Genomic DNA, 20,128 nt, shown 5'->3' on the forward strand with positions numbered 1-20,128 from the left:
GGTAGGACTCAGGCATCTGCACACCTTAGGCCGGAATTCAGATCTGCCCCCAGTAACACCTTAGGGCTGGACCCCAGATCTGACCACAGTGACACCTCTTCCAGCCAGGTGGTTGGAAATCCAGTTACAGGTTTAATAAGACATTTAAGTCTATTGGGGGACATACATTCAAAGTACCATACCATGTAAAGCCAGATGCACAAACTGGCACGTGCATCTGGAGTTCATCTAAGAGGCCCTGGCATGCTCTCTCTCTTTTCCTCCCTACTTCTCATTCTCTCTCTTTACAAATATATATATATATATATTTTAAAGGTAGGATCTCACTCTAGTCCAGACTGACCTTGATTGAATTCACTATGTAGTCTCAGGATGGCCTCAAACTCACGGCAATCCTCCAACCTCTGCCTCCTGAGTGCTGGGATTAAAGGCATGTTCCACCATTCCCAGCAATATTATTTTTTAAAGGGACAGGGTGGGATTTTGTTTTCTTACTATTATGCCAGCAGTAGCTAGAGTAAGATATGACTTCCTTTTGCTTCATAGAAAATTCCTTCAATTACCTAAAATACGAGCCATGAGTGCCAAAGGAAAGAAGTGTGTGAACAATGGTTAGGAAAAGTCGAGTGCCCTGAGTCAGGCCAGGTAGGAAGTGGGCACTGCTATTAGAGGCTCGGGGCTCTGGACTGCCAGGAATCTAAAAGTTGGATCCCACGGTCTCCAAGGAAAAGAAGCCTCCTCGGCCTTGTCCAAGGTGCTGAAATCTGACTCCTTGTGACATCACCACTTCCTACTTTCTAGTCCTGTGTTCACCTCTACAAGTATAGGATAAGCATCTACCACACCGGAAGTGGAAGTAAAAAGGATTTGGAGCCGGGCGTGGTGGCGCACGCCTTTAATCCCAGCACTCGGGAGGCAGAGGTGGGAGGATCACCGTGAGTTCGAGGCTACCCTGAGACTCCATAGTGAATTCCAGGTCAGCCTGGGCTAGAGTGAGGCCCTACTTCGAAAAACCAAAAAAAAAAAATAAAAGGATTTGGACGGTTCTCCAGCTCAAGTTGCTTGAAGCTTGCAGGGAAGGAATTCAAGCACAAATATGTTAGGATGCCGGGGGGGGGGGGTGGTGGAGTGGGGGGGAGACAAGGAGACTCATCTGCTCCTTCCTCTTGGGTAAACTCGCTACCTCACGAGGCTACAACTTTCATCCCTTTCACTTTTTTTTTTTCTTTTCTTTTTCGAGGTAGGGTCTCACTCTAGCCCAGGCAGACCTGGAATTCACTATGTAGTCTCAGGGTGGCCTCGAACTTACAGAGATCCTCCTACCTCTGCCTCTGGAGTACTGGGATTAAAGACGGGCGCCACCATGCCCAGCTCATACCTTTTTTGATCTGACCACAGCGAATACATTTTCTCCAGGATAGCTCTTTCTCTACTCACTAGTCAGTAGGGCTAATAATCAGTTTCAGGGGTGGAGGGTTGGGTGTATAGAGAGAAAACAGAGAGTCAGGGGTCTCGGGGCGCTTAAATAGGGGTGAGCTCTTCGTCGTATTTCTGCATGCCCTCATCCGGAAGCAGCACTTCCACTGTGAAGCTCACCTTCTTGGCGTGGACAAAACTATAGGTGTTGTCGAAGCGCAGGACATCTGGGGGGCAGATGGGAAGGGGCGGTAGGGTTTGGCTTCACGCTCTGCACCACTGACCCGATTGTGAGGGAGGACAGCCTTGAGTTCCCGCTCGCTTCGTTTGCCAGACTGGCCTGAGTTCCTGCCACACCACTCCCTTCCTCACGGGACCTGCCACCCTGAGCAGAGCCTGTGAACGGACCCTGACTTCCTTAGCATGTGCCCAAGTTGCATCAACTGGCAATGAGGCTAATAGGTATTCTATGTTACATCCTAATGTGTTCACACTTGGCTACTCACATGATGGACATAAAGGGACCGTTGAGAGCATCAGAGAGTTCCCAGTCCTCCCTCCTCCTGCCCTGGACAAAATAGTTGTCAGATCAGGTCAGATATAAGGATCGCAAACCCTGGGCTACAGGTGAATCAACCAAAGGTCCTCCCTAGATTGGGCAGACTGCTCCAGAATTAGGCTTGGAGGCTAAGCTCACAGTCTGCTTTGTGGTGGCACACAACAAAGGTTGGCTCACTTTTCAGGGACCCAGGAAAAGTGACACCTGCCTTATTGTCCTTTGGATCTGCCCAAGTACCCTCAACACCTCAGGACCCTGTGTCTTTGGCTGTTAGTGCATAACAGGTGTGCACAAATGTGGCTTGAGAGTAAATGGATGACACTAATCTGGACCATGTGCCCTGTGTGTGTGTGGGGGGGGGAGACGGACAAGGGCCTCTGCCCCTTTCTGTGCTCCTCTAAACTATAGAACTGATGGCTCCTTCATTTGGAGTTGTTACCCACACAGCTAGGACACACTTACAGACACCAGCCTCTGAGCAGGTGAGGCTCCCATCCTCGGGCACCATGTGGGCATTGTAACGCTGGCTGGGTACCACCTCTGCCATGTCCCCAGCCTTCTGCCGCTCCCCCATCTTGGTCTTTAGGAAAACTCCAAAGCCGATGTCTCCACCGTCAGATAAGAACTGCCACCTGTGAGAGGGTAGGCTGCTGTCCACCAGATGCCCCCCCAGGGGTCACAGCCCAGCCAGGGAAGGCGTGCTGGCCTGTCCCTACCTGAGGACACAGCCTGGAAACAGTATCTCGTATTCCACCTGGTGGGAGGAGCCGCGGCTGATCTGTACTGAGTGCTCGTACTGAGTCTTCACCTGGTCCCGCACGTACATGGACTTGGGGATATCCCCACCATAGTTGATCTGCAGGATGCAGGGGTGGTGGCGGGGGGGGGTTAGGTCATATATCCTCTCTGAGATAGTTTCCCCATCTCTAGGAAGATTTCTGTCCCCTCTCCCCCTTCTAGAGCCTCCTTTGTCCCTCCAGTCAGTACCAGAGCTTTTTCTGGGAGCTTCTCCTTTTAGTTCATCCCTGAGTCTACACCTGCTCATTTATCGTTTTTCTACACAGCTGCTCAGGAGCCCCCATATTTTGGAGTGGTCCAGCTCAGCACCTAGTCTTTACACATGGGGGTCTATCTGTAGATGTTTGTGGAATGAATATGTACATGGGAAAAGAACCAGCTCTTCTCTTCCAACCCCTCCTCTGCCTTTGGACTATTTGTACCTTGGTTAAACATTTGGGGTTTCCATCTGGGTCAGTCAGAGTCCCCCCAAAATGGGCAGGCAGCTCCTCGGGACTGATGAGTTTCAGCAAACCTTCCTTCCAGCTGTCTAGAAGGGAGATTGAAGGGTAATTATCAAGCACAGTCGAGAGCCCAGCCAGCCTCCCACATCCACCAGGATGCTCTGAATGTTCTTCTCCAGGTCCTGTGGGAACTACACTGTTGGGATCAAATTCCTGGCCTCCTAGACCTCAGAGAGTAGGGAATGTCGGAAGTGGTTTTCCAGGCATCAAGTTGCTATGGAAGCATATGTGCCCTTGGGTGATGGGTCTGCACGTTCTTGGAGGTCTTTCAGCCATGAGTAGTAAAGCTAGAAGCTGCTTAATTGCTTCAAGATTGACTCAAGAGGACTTTAAAACCTTGTGAGGTTAGGAGCTTGTTGGGGTCACTCAGTCAGAGTTTGTGGTGAGGAATGGACAGCTCTGTCTTGGAGGGATGTCTGTCCCTTTAATTATAATAACAATTTATTTATTTATCTATCTATCTATCAGTGCTGACGATTGACTCCAAGGCCTCATGCATGCTAGGCAAACTGAGGAATGTCCCTGGCTCACATTTTGTCACTTTGTTTTGGTTTGTTTTCCCAAGATTGGGTCTCACTCTAGCCCAGGCTGACCTAGAACTCACTCTGTAGTGCCAGGTTGGGTTGGAACTCGCAGGGATTCTCCTGCCTCTGCCTCCCAAGTGCTGGGAGTAAAGGCATGCGCCTCCACACTAGGCCTTCCTGTCACTTTTTTTATTTAAAAAAAATTATTAATTATTTATTATTTATTTGAGGGGAGAGAGAGAGAGAGGCAGAATGGGTTAACCAGGGCCTCTGGCTACTGCAAACAGACTGCAGACATTTGCACCACTTTGAGCCTGGGTTCTTAGGCTTTACAGGCAAGTGCCTCAACTGCTAAGCCATCTCTTCAGCCCCTTCCTGTCACTTTTTTTTTTTTTTTTTTGAGGTAGAGTCTCACTCTAGCCCAGGCTGAATCCACTATGTAGTCTCAGGGTGGTCTTGAACTCATGGTGATCCTCCTACCTCTGCCTACCGAGGACTGGGATTAAAGGCGTGCGCCACTACGCCTGGCTTCTGTCACATTTATTTATTTATTTATTTATTTATTTATTTATTTATTTATTTATTTGAGAGCAACAGACACAGAGAGAAAGACAGATAGAGGGAGAGAGAGAGAATGGGCGCGCCAGGGCTTCCAGCCTCTGCAAACGAACTCCAGATGCGTGCGCCCCTTTGTGCATCTGGCTAACATGGGACCTGGGGAACCGAGCCTCGAACTGGGGTCCTTAGGCTTCACAGGCAAGTGCTTAACCGCTAAGCCATCTCTCCAGCCCTTCTGTCACTTTTAAAATCTTTTTTTTTTTTTTACATTTATTTATTTGATAGCCACAGAGAGAAAGAGGCGGATAGAGAGTGAGAGAGAAAAGGGGTGTGCCATGGCCTCCAGCCACTGCAGACAAATTCCAGACACATGCATCCCCTTGTGCATCTGGCTAATGTGGATCCTGGGGAACTGAGCCTCGAACAGGGGGGTGTAAGCTTCACAGGCAAGCACTGAAGTGCTAAGCCATCTCTCCAGCCCTAAAACAATTCTTATTACAGAAGTGGCAGTTAACTATAATCTTAGCATTTATGAGGCTGAGGCAGGAAAAGGGTGAGTTTGAGGCTACCTTGTTTCAAAAACAAACAAATAAAAAGAACTTTTGTCATATACATAGTTTTCTTGTTTTGTTTTGCTTTTTGAGGTAAGGTCTCATTCTAGCTCAGGCTGACCTGGATTTCACTATGTAGTCTCAGTGACCTCAAACTCATGGCGATCCTCCTACCTCTGCCTCCCGAGTGCTGGTATTAAAGGTGTGTGTTACCACATCTGGCTTTACTTATATGTTTATTTACTTATTTAATTTTTTAATGAAAGAGAGAGCAAGAGTAAGAGAGAGAGTGAGAATTGGCAGGCCAGGGCCTCCAGCCACTGCAATCGAACTCCAGACACATATGCCACCTTGTGTACATGTGTGACCTGGCGTGCTTGCATCACCTTCTGTATCTGGCTTACATGGAATCTGGAGAGCTCAACATGAGTCTTTAGACACAGCAGGCCAGCTCCTTAACTGCTAAGTCATCTCTTCAGGTCTTTTCTTACTTATAATATACAAGTTGTGAAAACACAGAAAGATACAAATAATGAGATTTAAAACATGATTTCTTGGGCTAAAGAGATGGCTTAGCAGTTAAGGTGCTTGCCTGCAAAGCCTAAGGACCCAGGTTTGACTCCCCAGATCCCACTTAAGCCAGATGTACAGGTGATGCATGTGCACAAAGTCATGCATGCACATAAGGTGGCACATGCATCTGGAGTTTGATTGCAGTGGCTAGAGATCCTGGCATGCCAATTCTCTCTCTCTCTCACACATTAAAAATAAAACAAGGGCTGGAGAGATGGCTTAGCGGTTAAGCGCTTGCCTGTGAAGCCTAAGGACCCTGGTTCGAGGCTCAGTTCCCCAGGTCCCACGTTAGCCAGATGCACAAGGGGGCGCACGCGTCTGGAGTTCGTTTGCAGAGGCTGGAAGCCCTGGCACGCCCATTCTCTCTCTCTCCCTCTGTCTGTCTTTCTCTCTGTGTCTGTCGCTCTCAAATAAAAAAAAAAAATTAAAAAAAAAATAAAACAAAACATAATTTCAGGCTGGAGAAATGGCTTAGCTGTTGAGGCACTTGCCTGCAGAGCCTAAGGACTCAGGTTTGATTCCCCAGGACCCACATAAGCCAGGTGCACAAGGGGGCAACTATGTCTGGAATTTATTTGCAGCAGCTGGAGGTCCTGGCATGCCTATTATCTCTCTCTAAAAAAAATAAATAATAAAATAAATAATAAAACATGATTTCTTGTTATCAACCAATCAATATCAATTATATTTCCTTTTAGAATTCCTTCTGTTTGTCTTTCCTTCTACATTTGACTTTGAAAAATAAGAATATACTGTCCACATGGCTTTGTAATCTACTTTTCCTTTACTTAGTGGAATTTCCTATGCATTAAATATTCACTCTCAAATTGTTGGGTACAGTGGCATAAGCCTGTAGTCTCAGCCTTTGGGAAGTGGAGGCAAGAGGAGAGGAAGTTCAAGGTCATCCTCAGCTACATAGTGAATTTGAGGCCAGCCTGGGCTGCATGAGTCCCCACCTCAAAAAAATAAATAAATAAAGAGAAAAGGCCAGGCACTGTGGTGCATGCCTTTAATCTCAGCACTTGGTAGGCAGAAGTAGGAGGATCACCATGAGTTCAAGGCCACCCTGAGACTACATAGTGAATTCCAGGTCAGCCTGAGCTACAGTGAGACCCTACCTCAAAAAAAAAAAAAACAACCCAGAAAAGTAGGGCTGGCAAGATGGCTCAGTGGTTAGTTAAGATACCTGCCTGCAAAGCCTAACAACCAGGGTTTGATTCCCCAGTATCCACATAAAGCAAAATGCACAAAGTGGTGCATGAATCTAGAGTTTGTTTACAATGGCTAAAGGCCCTGGCATACCTATTCTGTCTGTCTCTGATTAAAAATGAATAAATAAATACATAAATAAGTAAATAAAATATTTAAACAACGCCTGAGGTGAAAGTTAAAAAAAAAAACAAAACAGGGCTGGAGAGATGGCTTAGCGGTTAAGCGCTTGCCTGTGAAACCTAAGGACCCCGGTTCGAGGCTCGGTTCCCCAGGTCCCACGTTAGCCAGATGCACAAGGGGGCGCACGCGTCTGGACTTCGTTTGCAGAGGCTGGAAGCCCTGGCGCGCCCATTCTCTCTCTCTCCCTCTATCTGTCTTTCTCTCTGTGTCTGTCACTCTCAAATAAATAAATAAATAATTTTTAAAAAAAGTGTGCACTGCCATGTCCGGTTCATAAATCTTTAAAAAAAAAACAAAAACAAACAGCTGGCTGTGGTGGCACATATCTTTAGTCCCAACATTGGGGGGGGGTGCGGAGGCAGAGATAGGGGGACCACTGTAAGGAGGCCAGCCTGAGACTACATAGTGAAGTCCAGGTCAGCCTGGGTGGAGGTCCCACTCACCGGAGGGCCAAGGCAGGGAATAAGGCTTCGGTAACTGGCTTGGCTCTGCACTGCGTGACCCACGTCACTCTGGGGTTCCAGGTGCTGAGCTGATCTCTGGGGAGTGTGGTGGGCTACCAGTAGGAAGCTTATGTGCAAGACACAGGCATGGGGCAGGGGCGTAGAAACGACTTACTTCCCAGCACCACAATTTTCCTGCGGGTATCCTCACTCAGGAAGGGCTTCATGAGGTTGTAGCCCACAGGGAACAGCTTGGTGGCTGGAGAGATACAAGAAGAGCACAAGAAGGGAATCCCACTGGAGCACTCTTTCCATAATGGCCGTGGCCAATGACACTGACGTGTCATGACAAATCCTGGGAAGTTCCAATGCCACGCACGCAACAAACCAACAAACCTGCCAACAGACAGCCATCTAGTATGCCAACTACCCACTCATACTGTAAGTGAGGCGGACATGCAACCTCCTGACCGGCTACCCATCTGGTTAAATGATAAACCAGACAATCTACCAACAGCCAACCAAGTCGCCAGTAGCCAGACCTACCTGCTAGCAAATAGCCTAGTTAGTATTAACCTTATGATTAGCCAGCCTCGTGAACAAACTTAATAAACTGTCAGCCAAACAGAAAGTCAATCAGTCAAGTGAACAATCGCTTAGTTATCCACACACTCTCTCCAGTCAGCCAGTCATTCAAAGAGCCTGCCTACTATCTTTTTATTAAGATGTTTTTTAGTTTTAGTTGAGAAAGAGGCAGAGAGAGAGAGACAGAACAACGCACCAGGGCCTTCAGCAGCTACAAATGAACTCCAGATGCATGTGACACCTTGTGCTTGGCTTACGTGGGTCTTGGGGAATTGAACCTGGGACTTTGGGCTTTGCAAGCAAGCACCTTAACTGCTAAGCTATCTCTCCAGCCCTCCTCCTTTATTTTTTCAAGGTAGGGTCTCACTGTAACGAGGCTGACCTGGTATTCACTTTGCCTCCCAAGTGCTGGGATTAAAAGTGTGTGTCATCCGGTCCATTTATTTTCTTTCTTTCTTTTTTTCCTGTTTTTGTTCTTTTTTTTGGTGTTTTGGAGGTAGGGTCTCATTCTCTAAACCCAGGCTGATCTGGAATTCACTCTGTAGTCTCATGGTGACCTTGAACTCATAATGATCCTTCTACCTCTGCCCCCCAAATTCTGGGATTAAAGGCATGTGCCACCATACTGGCTCCAGCCCATTTTTAAAAAACATTTTATTTTTATTTCAGAGAGAAAGAGACTGTCTACTATCTAAATAGGCAATTAACCACTAACTCACCAAGCAGCCACCCACCCAGTCGGTCAACCAAGCTGAAAACCAGCTAGCCAACACTCGAGACTGTCAGTAGTTGGCTAAGTAGGCAGATGATCAGCTGGGTAGTTAACCAGATAACCAGTCAAGCCACCAACTGACCAACCAACCATTGAATACATCCATCCTTCCACCTACCCAGAGAACAGCCATTCAGATACCTAGTAAGCAGCCAGTACGGTGCCGGGCCTGAAGGTACTCAACGGGTGAGGCCCACCTTCCAGGAGCAGATAACTTGGCCAGGCAAACAGAGCTCATATGGCCAGGCCTGGTGGCGCTGGCCTGTGATCCCAACTACTCTGGAAGCTGAGGCAGGAGCTTGGCAAATTCAAGGTCTATTCAGGCTACAGAGTGAGTTCGAGTCTAACCTGGGTAGGTGGGGGCCGGAGATAGTCCTAGGAAGGACAGATCATCGTGGGTGGGAGAAGGGAAGATTTCTGGGGGAGCTGAGTTGGGTACTGTATGAGATACAATTTTCTGAGCACTTCCTCTGTGGCAAACACTAAAGTGATTTGTTGTCTCTCCTCCCCACCCCCCCCCACCCTTTATATCCCTGCAAGCCACCTGCCTCACAATTGCCCTGGGACAAAGGGCCCATCTCCTTGAGGGTAAATGATGAGGAAATGGGAGCCCAGGTAGGAATTCACTTCCCACATACCTTTCACAATGAGCATGAACTTCAGGGTCTCTGGGTAGTTCTCTTCAAGGAGGCCAAAGAACTGTGAAACCAAGACAGATCCCATCCCATCAGCACCCCTCCTCTCCTTCCCCTCTCCTGCCTGGAGATTTTAGAATGGTTTTCCAATTTTTCATTACTTCCACTGCCACTAGAGGGAACCTGTTCACCGCATGTCATTTTTGACTACACCCTGGTAGTAATCACATAATCATTTCAGCGTACATGTCATAGGGGCCACCACATCTCAGTTATGACTACAGCTTATCGAGCGCTCAGAATTTGCTGAGCACGGTGTGCACGCTTTACAAAGCTCACTGAGCAACCCGACCTCACTGCCCCCATTCTGGAGGTGAGGCACTGACTCGCCAGAGACTCAGACAGTCGGGGTGACAGGCTGGAATTAGCTGGTAGAAACTGGCCCCATGTTGGTCTGGGAGTTTGTTCTGTGGAACTTTCTGGGAAACAGCTTAAAGATTTTTTTGAGGGATCTAGGAGAGCAACTTCCTTTTTGTTTGTTTGTTTGTTTTCAAGATGGGGGTCTTGCTCTAGCCCAGGGTGACCTGAAATTCACTATATAGTCTCAGGCTGGCCTCGAACTCACGGGAATCCTCCTACCTCTGCCTCCCAAGTGCTGGGATTAAAGGCGCGCACCGCCATGCCTGGCACCAACGACCTTTTATTAATTTGGTTCTGAGTAAACTGCTAGGTCAAAGCAGGCCAAACTGGTCATCCAAGGAAGCGCGTGTGTATGAGAGAGCGTGTGTGCCCGGCCACCTGCTCACCTCCTGGTACACTTCCACCAGAGGTTTCCAGAAGTGCTTCAGTCCCAAGCCCTCACAGTCAAATATCATCACGATGGTTTCAATCTTCCTCCCCAGCTGCGAGGATGGGAAAAGAGCAGTGCCAGGGTCAGGGCGGACACTTGGAAGATGGAGACCCAAGTTCATGACCTCTAAGGGCTCTTCCAACTCTCCACTCTTGGCCTCAGAGGAGCGAGTGGACAAGAGTGGATACATTTCACTACTCATCTATCCATTATCGATTCATCCATCCATCCATCTTCTCATTCATCCATATACCAGTTCTCCCATCTGTCATTACTTCATCATCCATTCACCCAGCCAGACATTACCCATCCACTCATGTATCTATCCATCACCCATTTATCAACTACTCATCTATCTTCGCACCCCTCTCTCCCTTCACTTATACACAAATTCTTTCACCCGCTAGTTATTTATCTGTATTATCCGTCCACCTGCCCCGCCATCATCTACCCGTCCACCTACATATCCATCCATCCTTCACTCACCCAAACATCATTCCTTTCGCCCAAGCCTCCATTTAAGCCAGCCGTGGTGGCACATACCTTTAATCCAGCACTCCGGAGGCAGAGGTAGGAGGATCGCTGTGAGTTCGAAGCCACCCTGAGACTAAATAGTGAATTCCTTGCTAGAGCAAGACCCTACCTCGAAAAAAAAAAAAAATCTCCATTCATTTATATTGCTATTGATTCCTTCATTCAATCCTCCATCTGTCCAACTGATGTTTATTCAGCACTTAGTTTGTGACAGACAGTAGGAGTATGATGGAGAATGCTTAATAATCCCACAGTTCTTGTCCTCGAGACATTCATCGTCTGGTTGAGGAAATGATAAGCAAACAGGGACGCCTGGTCCTTGATAGGTGCTGCTATGGAATAGCACATGGTCTTGAGGAGCAGAGAAGAGATTTGATCCAGACTGGGGGAGGGACCCCAGAGAAGGTGGTATGTAAGTTTGAGACTTACGGGATAGATAGGACAGAGCAGGTGAAAGTGGGGAGAGGCAGTTGTGAGTTGTGTTTGGAGAAAAGATTTGGGGAACACTAGTAACAGCTGCCCTTGTTGAGAAATGTGTATTAGGCCTGTATTAAGCCATGTACAAACAATCTCCAACTTACTTGTCTTTCTTCCTTCCTTTCTTCTTTCTTTCTTTCTTTCTTTCTTTCTTTCTTTCTTTCTTTCTTTCTTTCTCTCTCTCTCTCTCTCTCACTCATTCTCTCTCTCTCTCTCTCTCTCTCTCTCTCTTTCTTTCTTTTTAGAGAGAGATAAAATTGGCATGCCAGGGCCTCAGCCACTGAATTCAAACTCCAGACGCTTGTGTCACCTAGTGGGCATGTGTGACCTTGCACTTGCCTCACCTTTGAGCGTCTGGCTTATGTGGGACCTGGAGAGTAGAGCATGGGTCCTTAGGCTTCTCAGGTAAGCACTTTAACCATTAAGTAATCTCTTCACCCCCCTTTCTTTTCTTACTTAATGATGGCATAGAAGTGATAGATAGCCAAACCCATCCTTTCGATGTTGAATTTTGAGCTTTCCTGGGTTATCAGGACAACACTCTTTCATGATGTCCAGCCATGGGCTAAGGGCTAAGGTAAGTGTCCTTCACATGCTCAAGGCTGGCTACGCAAAGCCTTAATGCTCCGTGGGTTAGATAGAATAAGTACATCTTCAGCTTCGCATGGGCTTGTCAGGGTGCAAGCTCACTGGAAGCTGAGAAGTGTTCGTACTTGCAACCCCTCGTTTACTGTCCACTGCTTGTCATTGTCCTGCTTTGGAGGCTCAGAGAGGTGAGGTGACCTCCCAAGGTCTCCACACCTGGTAAGCAGTAGAGCTGATAATTGTCTTGAAAGCACTATGGCCTGGATGCTAGAGAACACAGGGTCCTGGAACCCTAACCAATGGCAGCTTCATGACCTCCAGCCACCCGCCCGCTAGGCCATCTGGGCCTCACCCGCTCTGTCTGCAGGTCACACTCATGCAGGATGCGTTCACAGTCCCTCATCTTGGTCTTGAGCAGGTCCTGCTTGGTGACTGAGAAGAGCAACCCTTTGGGGTCAAGTGGCCCGATGATGTCATACCACACGGGGCAGCCGTCACGGTCATAGCCACATAAACCCCCGGGCATATATTTCTGAATCACCTGGACATGGAAAGAGACACAAAACTTGCCATTACGCACCTGCCTGCAAACCCCCAGATCTGACTAACCCGAGGGAACAAGTCTACATCCACCAGAGGACAAAGCAGTGGCCTGCCCTGGGAGGGTGGCATTGGTGTCCTGAGTGAGAAAACTCAGGGTCCTGAAGGGGGCCTTGTTCACAGTCAGTAAATAAGTGAGCCAGGGCTGGAGAGATGGCTTAGTGGTTAAGGTGCCTGCCTGTGAAGCCTATTGCTTATTTATTTATTTGAGGGAGAGAGAGGAAGAAGCAGTGAGAGAGAGAGAAAAAGAGAGAGGGAAACAACTTCCAGATGTGCATCTGGCTTTACGTGGGTACTGGGGAATCAAACCCAGGTCATTAGGTTTTGCAGGCAAGCACGTTAACTGCTGAGCCAGCCCTGAATTATTCTTTTATTATTATTTTTTGAGGTAGGGTCTCACTCTAGCCTAGGCTGACCTGGAATTCATTATGTAGTCTCAGGCTGGCCTTGAACTCACAGAGATCCTCCTACCTCTGCCTCCCAAGTGCTGGGATTAAAGGCGTGCGCCACCACACCTGGCCCCGATTTATTCTTTTCTGATGATTAAATGAGTTCATATTAAAGACTTTTAACCCAGGGCTGGGTCTCATAAAGCCCCAGGAAATATTCATTATTACTGCAGGGAAGGTACCTACAGGGCCTGGGGTTTTCACAGATTTCTCCATCGACTGGCCTTCCCTTGTGGTCTCCAGTGACCAAAGGCCCAAAGGCTGCTTCAGTGGCCTATCCATGAAGACCACGGTGTCTGAGGGGGTGGGCTTACCTCTGGAGGCTGCCAATCAAGGATGTGGTCAATATCCATGGTTTTCCGGAACTCCATGTACTAAAAAGGCAAGGGATAAATTATGCTCCATAGACGTCCCATGTCCTGAGAAGGGTTTAGAAATAAAGGACAGGATTGGGTGTGGTGGTGCACGCCTTTAATCCCAGCACTTGGGAGGCCAACGTAGGAGGATTGCCATGAGTTCGGTGCCACCCTGAGACTACATAGTGAATTCCAGGTCAGCCTGGGCTAGAGTAAGAACCTGCCTGGAAAAATCAAAACCAAAAAAAAGGAAAGAAAAGAAATAAGGGGGTGCTGGAGAGATGGCTTAGTGGTTAAGCGCTTGCCTGTGAAGCCTAAGAACCCTGGTTTGAGGCTCAGTTCCCCAGGACCCACGTTAGGCAGATGCACAAGGAGGTGCATGCGTCTGGAGTTCGTTTGCAGTGAGGCCTGGGCACGCCCAGTCTCTATCTCTATCTGCCTCTCTCTCTCTCTCTCTCTGTCTGTCACTCTCAAATAAATGAATAAATAATTTTTAAAAATATATTACAAAAAAAAGAAATAAGGGCATGAGGCATGGATTCCACCCCCCCATGAAGCCTGCCCCAAATCTCGAGGACGGGTGGGTCTCACCTTGCGGAGCATGGCCTCTGATTTCTGGAGGTCGAAACTCCGAGCTGTGGGAAGATGGAGGAGGAACGTGAGGGGGGACAGGGGCTGCTCTGTCTTGCTTCTGACCAGTGGGAAGTGTGGAGGACCCAAGTGCCTGGGTAGGATCTGACTTCCCCATCCCCTCCCCTAATCCCCAGTGCGTGAAGCAAATGGTACGGTTGGGTCTTGATAGCCCCGGTTGTTCTGGAGAGGGGGTGATTCTGTGGGGGTTTGGCTCCTCCCACTGCCCCTCAGCCTGACTGCCCCCACCTCGACCCTAACTTCGGAGCCAACGAAGAAGAAAATAATCATCCGGGTTGGGCAGAGCGGGCAACACATCCTGGACGTTTTCTCGGAACTGGGAAGAGAGATGCTGGTTAAAGTGGTTGCCTCACAAACAGCCTCGCTCTCCCCCCCCCCCCGTCCCTCCATCCCCTCCACTTGGTTGAAGGTATTGGTAATGGACGGACAGAAGGAAAGATGTGCATAGGTGGACATGTGGAAGAATGCAGCGTATATGTATCAAAAGCAAAATGGGACCGAGTGTGGTGGTGCACCCCTTTGATCCCAGCACTCGGGAGGCAGAAGTAGGAGGATTGCAGTGAGTTTGAGAGGCCACCCTGAGACTACATGGTGAATTCCAGGTCAGTCTGGGCTAGAGCGAGACGCTATCTCAAAAAAAAAAAAAAGAAAAAGAAAAAGAAAAAGAAAAGAAAAAGGGAGAAAGAAAGAAAGAAAGAAAGAAAGAAAGAAAGAAAGAAAGAAAGAAAGAAAGAAAGAAAGAAGGAAAGAAAGAAAAATGAGGGCTGAGGAGATGGCTAAGTGGAGAAAGTTCTCGTCATACAAGCATGAGGACCTGAGTTCAGATCCCTAGAATCCATATAAAAAGTGCTGGGCATGAACACTGCTCTTACTGCTAACCTGACACCAGTTTCAGGGCCATGGTGACAGAGGTGACCAACCAAAACCTATGAAAGCAGAAATCCAGAGGCTTCAAAGAACTCAACACGAAGTCAGATTGCCAACAGGCCTGCCATGGCTCAGGAGACATTGTAGAAGAGGGGGCTGAAAGAGTGTAAAAGCCACCGACTGGGTAGGAATACCCTGAGGCATGATCCTCCCCATCAGACCCACAGGGACTGACCGAGGCCTTCATGACCCCACAGTGAATACCATAACCCACTGAGGAGGTCCCCCAGGGTAATGCGAGCAAGAAGATACGAGTTTAACCTGCCAGCCGGGCGTGGTGGTGCACACCTTTAATCCCAGCACTCGGGAGGTAGAAGTAGGAGGATCACTGTGAGTTCGAGGCCACCCTGAGACTACAGAGTGAATTCCACGTCTGCCTGGGCTAGATAGAGCAAAACACTACCTTGAAAAAACAAAACAAAACAAAACAAAAAAGAGTATAACCTGTTATTTTATATATATTTATATATATATAAATTTTTTTAATGTTGGGAATGACCCCGGCTCTGGGTAACTGTAGTCACTGACTAGCTAGCCTCTCTGAATCAGTGTGCTGTAGGTTCAGTGAGAGACCCTGTCCTTAATACATAAGGAAACAGACCCCCATATGTCTACTTCTGGTCTCCATACACGTGTGCTCATACATGTGTGTGGGCTCACATGCACATGTGTGACCACACACATATGAACATTTATGCCTCCCCTCACACATACCACCTACACATGGAAAAGAGAAAAAAGAATGGAGAAAGAGCCGGGCATGGTGGCACACGCCTTTAATCCCAGCACTCAGGAGGCAGAGGCAGAGTTTGAGGCCAGCCTGAGACTACATAGTGAGGTCCAGGTTATCCTGGGCTAGAGCGAGATGCTACCTCAATAAAAAAAAAATAATAATAATAAAATGAATGGGTGGGTGAGTGGAAGAATCAATGGCTGGATACACAGATAGGTGAATGAAGGAGAGATGAACAGCTAAGCAGAAGGGACGGAGATGGGTGAATGAGTCTAAGAAGGAATAGATGGCTTGGTGGATGGAAAGATGGACAGACAGAGGGAAGAAAAGCTAAGGGTTGGTGGGAAGTGGATGGCAGCCTGGATGGTTCCCTCCAAGTGTTTATCCGCCGAGACCTTGTGCCATTACACTTCCGCAAAGCCATGGTTAGTGACTGCGGGTCCTCTTCTCCATCAGCTGTAGCCGTGACAACGCTCTGCTCTCTCTCTCTGATCTGGATTTGACAGTTTGGTTTTCTTTTCAGGGTCCCAGGGAGAAAGGACTGGTCAGAGGGCAGACAGGCTGCCTCCTTCAGTTCCCCCTAGGGGCCTGGGAGGGAAGAGGTGGTGGGGGCACCTGCCAAGGGAAGCTCTCGGGGTCTGGCTCCTGGCTGAGGTTGGGCCCCATTCTGGATGCATCACCCACCCTATTGCCGGAAGTGGAGCCTCCCCCTCAACCTCTGTTCTGGACCAGGCTGATGTCACTGGGCTGTGTGGAACTTGGCCCTTTTAGGGGCGACAACACAGAGAAGCAATGTTCAAGATGTGCAGAATCAACAGCGTGAGACAGGGTTCTAATCGTGCCTTCCATCCCACCCCTGGCCCCTTTTCCCTTGGGGGCCCCACGGTGGAGGGAGCTTACCTTGGCCAGGGTCTCTGCCTGCTTGGGGCTCAGGTCTCCCACTCGGCCACTCATGGTGTTGAGTTTGAGGTGCAGTGGTCCCTGTAGGCAGAGGCCTAGCCTCGGCTGTCAACCCAGACTTTGTTGGGGCCTTTTGCCCTCACTCCTGGGCATGGCTCCAAGTCCCTCCTCTGGGCCAACTGTTTGGATTGTGCGTTACATAATTGGGATTAAGTGAGGTCCCGTGCTTGGCTCTGGGACAGGTCTGAGGGGAAGATGGGCTGGAAGAGTGTGCCAGAAATTCTCTGCAAGGGGAAGCCACCTTGAGGGAAAAGAGACTGGCTGCCTCTGAGAGCCTGGGGTGGTGTCTGCAGGCACCCCCTTATTGTTCCCTAACTGCCAGTGACCACTGCCCTAGACAATGGGGAGTTTCAGGAGGGAAATAGCCTCACTTGTAGTGGATACCATTTCCCCACAAGTCTCAGTCTCCCTGTCTCTCTAATACAGACACCCCCAAAGCTGTCCAAAGAGCCTCCACCATCTCTCGTAACATAGGAGTCTACTGAATGGCTCCTGCGCTGAGTTGAGAGGTGGGGAAGGCTCATGCCCTTCAGTTGTAGCAAACACCCACGGAGAGGTAGCTCAATGGTTAAAAGCTCTTGTTTGCAAAATCTGATGGCCTGGGTTTGATTCCCCGGTACCCACATAAAGACAGTTGCCCAAAGTGGTGCATGTGTCTGTAGTTCATTTGTAGTGCCATAGGCCTTGGAATGTCCATTCTCTGTCTCTTTCTCTCTCTCTCTTCTTTCTTGCAAATAAACAATAAATAAAAAGCAAAGCATGGCTGGAGAGAGTTAAGGTGTTTGTCTGCAAAGCCAAAGGACCCAGGTTTGATTCCCCAGGACCCATGCAAGCCAGATGCAAAACTTGGCACTTGTGTCTGGAGTTCATTTGCAGCAGCTGGAGGCCCTGGTGCCCATTCTTCCCCCATCCCCCACATCTCACTCTGTCTCTCTCAAATAAATAAATTAAATTAAATACAAAAAATAAAACAGGCGTCGGGAGCCAGCCCTCCCTCTCGCCGCGTCGCCTGTGCCGCCCGCTCCACCTCGCTTCTCCCCTCCCCACGGAGGCCCTGGGGGCCCCTGAGCGAGAAGCGGGGACCATGTTCCGACACAAGCTGACTGCTCTCGACTACCACAACCCGACCGGCTTCAACTGCAAAGATGAAACAGAATTTAGAAACTTTATTGTTTGGCTGGAAGACCAGAAAATCAGACACTACAAGATTGAAGACAGAGGTAATTTAACAAACATCCACAGCAGTGACTGGCCCAAGTTTTTTGAAAAGTATCTCAAAGATGTTAACTGTCCTTTCAAGATTCAGGATTGACAAGAAGCAATTGACTGGCTTCTTGATTTAGCTGTTAGACGTGAATATGGAGATAATGCTGAAAAATACAAGGACTTAGTACCTGATAATACAAAGAATACTGACAATGCAGCTAAAAATGCGGAGCCATTGATCAACTTGGATGTAAATAATCCTGATTTTAAGGCTGGTGTAATGGTTTTGGCTAACCTCCTTCAGATCCAGCGCCACGATGATTATCTGGTGATGCTTAAGGCAATTCGCATTTTGGTTCAAGAGCGTCTGACACAGGATGCAGTTGCTAAAGCAAATCAAACAAAAGAGGGCTTACCTGTTGCTTTAGACAAACATATTCTTGGTTTTGACACAGGAGATACAGTTCTTAATGAAGCTGCTCAGATTCTGTGATTGCTGCATATAGAAGAGCTCAGAGAGCTGCAGACAAAAATTAATGAAGCCATAGTAGCTGTTCAGGCAATTATTGCTGATCCAAAGACAGATCACAGACTGGGCAAAGTTGGAAAATGAACATGTCAGAATTTCAACTTCTTACCTACTAAGCACTGTTAGGAACCATGTACACTGCTGGCATGTGTTTGGAAATCAAATGTCACATTTTCAAGGGAGGAATCCCAGAAAATTGACTATGTTCTAGAGATTTACCACCATTGCTTTTTTCTTTAATAACATTTGGAAAGTTCAGGGAAAAAAATAAAATAAAACAAACCAAAAAAAAAAAAAAAAAAAACAAGGATAGTGGTGCTTGTCTGGAATCCTTGTCCTCAGGAGGCAGAGACAGGAGCATCATGAGTTCAAGGCCAGCCTGGTCTACATAGTGAAACTCTGTCTTGAAACAAACAAAACCTCAAAGGAATCTGGATGGGCAAAAGCCCTCTTCGGGCTAGCCTCAGCCTACCCAGCTAGGTCAGCCCAAGCTACTCTGCCCAAGATTCTCCGGGGTCCCCCACCCCTAAGCATCCTAGTGTTTAATCTTTGGGCCACCATGGGCCTCTTTTCTGTGCTATCTGGGGTTTCTTTAGACAGATGACTATAGGACAGTTTCCAGAACCTGCCCTGGCATCTCTCCTGACTTGGGCCCCTGATGGAGTTGGGTCTCTCGGAGTGGGAGGGGCCACCTCTGACCATTTCCCTTTGTCTGGGGAACCCTGCTGTGTCACGCCAGAGCAGTTAGGTAACCCCCATACCTCAGACCCACCTCCCTTCACATTCCAACCTCAAGTTCTGCAAAGCCAGGGTTGCGTCCACACCCACTTCCCCCCAGGCAGACGCGGCCCTGGCGGCCTGTGGAGATTGGGTTCCCCAGCTGCTCTTTCATGAGCTCCTAATCTTGCCTGTTTCTCACCAGTCTCCTTTCTCTCCCTAATCCTTCCAGTGGGAGGCTTGCCAGTCACTTCTGGGGGCATCAAGGGCGAGGCAAGAAGGGCTTGGAGAGGCAGTGACAGTTTAGGAGCTGTGGGACTTACAGGTCACCTCCAGTGATCCATCTCATTCAATATGAACTCCTCAAGGGAGGAACCCACTGTTGAAGTAAGTTAGCTTCCTCATGGTCCAGTCGCCTCTTCATTGCACCACCAGCTGTGGACATTAGCTTTCTGGTTTTCTAGACTACAACAGAGAGAGACCCTCATGGGGAGTGGCAGGGATGTTACGCTGAGTATCTTGAATTAGCCCTTCAATGCGTTTGTTAATCATTTTCCTCTGGGCTGAGAGAGCTTTACATCCTTATCAAACCATCTGGAAGCATCCACGAGTATTCCCATTATACAGCCAAAGAAATGAATATTCAGAAATCAAGAAATTTCTCTGGGGCTGGAGAGATGGCTTAGCTGTTAAGGCACTGGCCTGTGAAGCCTAAGGACCTAGGTTCGATTCCCCAGCAGTCACGTAAACCAGATACACAAGGTGGCGCATGCATATGGAGTTCCTTTGCAGTGGCTAGAGGCCCTGAGGTGCCCATTCTCTATCTGCCTCTTTCTTGCTCTCTCTCTTAAATAAATAAATAAAATATTTTTAGAAAGAAACTTGGGGCTGGAAAGATCGTTTAGTGTTTAAGGTGCTTGCCTGTGAAGCCTAAGGACCCATGCTTGACTCTCCAGATCCCACATAAGCCAGATGCACAAAGGTGAGGCAAGTGCAAGGTCACACATGCCCACTAGGTGGTGCAAGCATATGGTAGTCCATTTCAGTGGCCGAGGCCCTGGCATGCCAATTTTCTCTCTCTGTAAAAATAAAAATAAAAATAAAAATCTCCTGATTTGAAGGTCACACAGGCAGAATCTCAACCCAAATCTGTCTGATTCTGGCGCCTGCATTGGAACTGCTGCAAGTCTTCCCGTCGCTTGTAGGGCCTGGAGCTTAGTAAGTTACCCCCTCCCCCGAATAACT

General features: G+C 48.3%; 1 protein-coding gene and 1 pseudogene across 4 annotated transcripts; one reads left to right on the top strand and one right to left on the bottom strand.

Moving 5' to 3' along the window:
* Window positions 1-1,474: 1,474 nt before the first annotated feature.
* On the bottom strand, window positions 1,475-16,496 carry LOC101594002 (SEC14-like protein 3). Of its 4 annotated transcripts, none has more exons than XM_045132740.1 (12): window positions 16,372-16,496; window positions 14,052-14,127; window positions 13,752-13,795; window positions 13,119-13,178; window positions 12,108-12,296; window positions 10,116-10,211; window positions 9,313-9,373; window positions 7,493-7,576; window positions 3,196-3,302; window positions 2,692-2,831; window positions 2,438-2,607; window positions 1,475-1,643 (listed from the first exon to the last, which is right to left on the bottom strand). In XM_045132740.1, the coding sequence occupies exons 1-12, from the start codon at window positions 16,423-16,425 to the stop codon at window positions 1,522-1,524; spliced, it is 1,203 nt and encodes a 400-aa protein (XP_044988675.1). In that variant the 5' UTR covers window positions 16,426-16,496; the 3' UTR covers window positions 1,475-1,521. The 4 variants fall into 4 exon arrangements, with proteins under 4 accessions (XP_044988675.1, XP_044988677.1, XP_044988676.1 ...); XM_045132742.1 differs by having other exon boundaries at window positions 3,196-3,298; window positions 7,489-7,576; XM_045132741.1 differs by having other exon boundaries at window positions 3,196-3,298; window positions 7,486-7,576.
* A 950-nt stretch (window positions 16,497-17,446) lies between these two features.
* Window positions 17,447-18,396, top strand: LOC123454221 (annotated as a pseudogene).
* Window positions 18,397-20,128: the final 1,732 nt, after the last annotated feature.

Source organism: Jaculus jaculus, chromosome 13 (genome assembly GCF_020740685.1).
Source record: "Jaculus jaculus isolate mJacJac1 chromosome 13, mJacJac1.mat.Y.cur, whole genome shotgun sequence".
Taxonomy (NCBI): Eukaryota; Metazoa; Chordata; class Mammalia; order Rodentia; family Dipodidae; genus Jaculus; species Jaculus jaculus.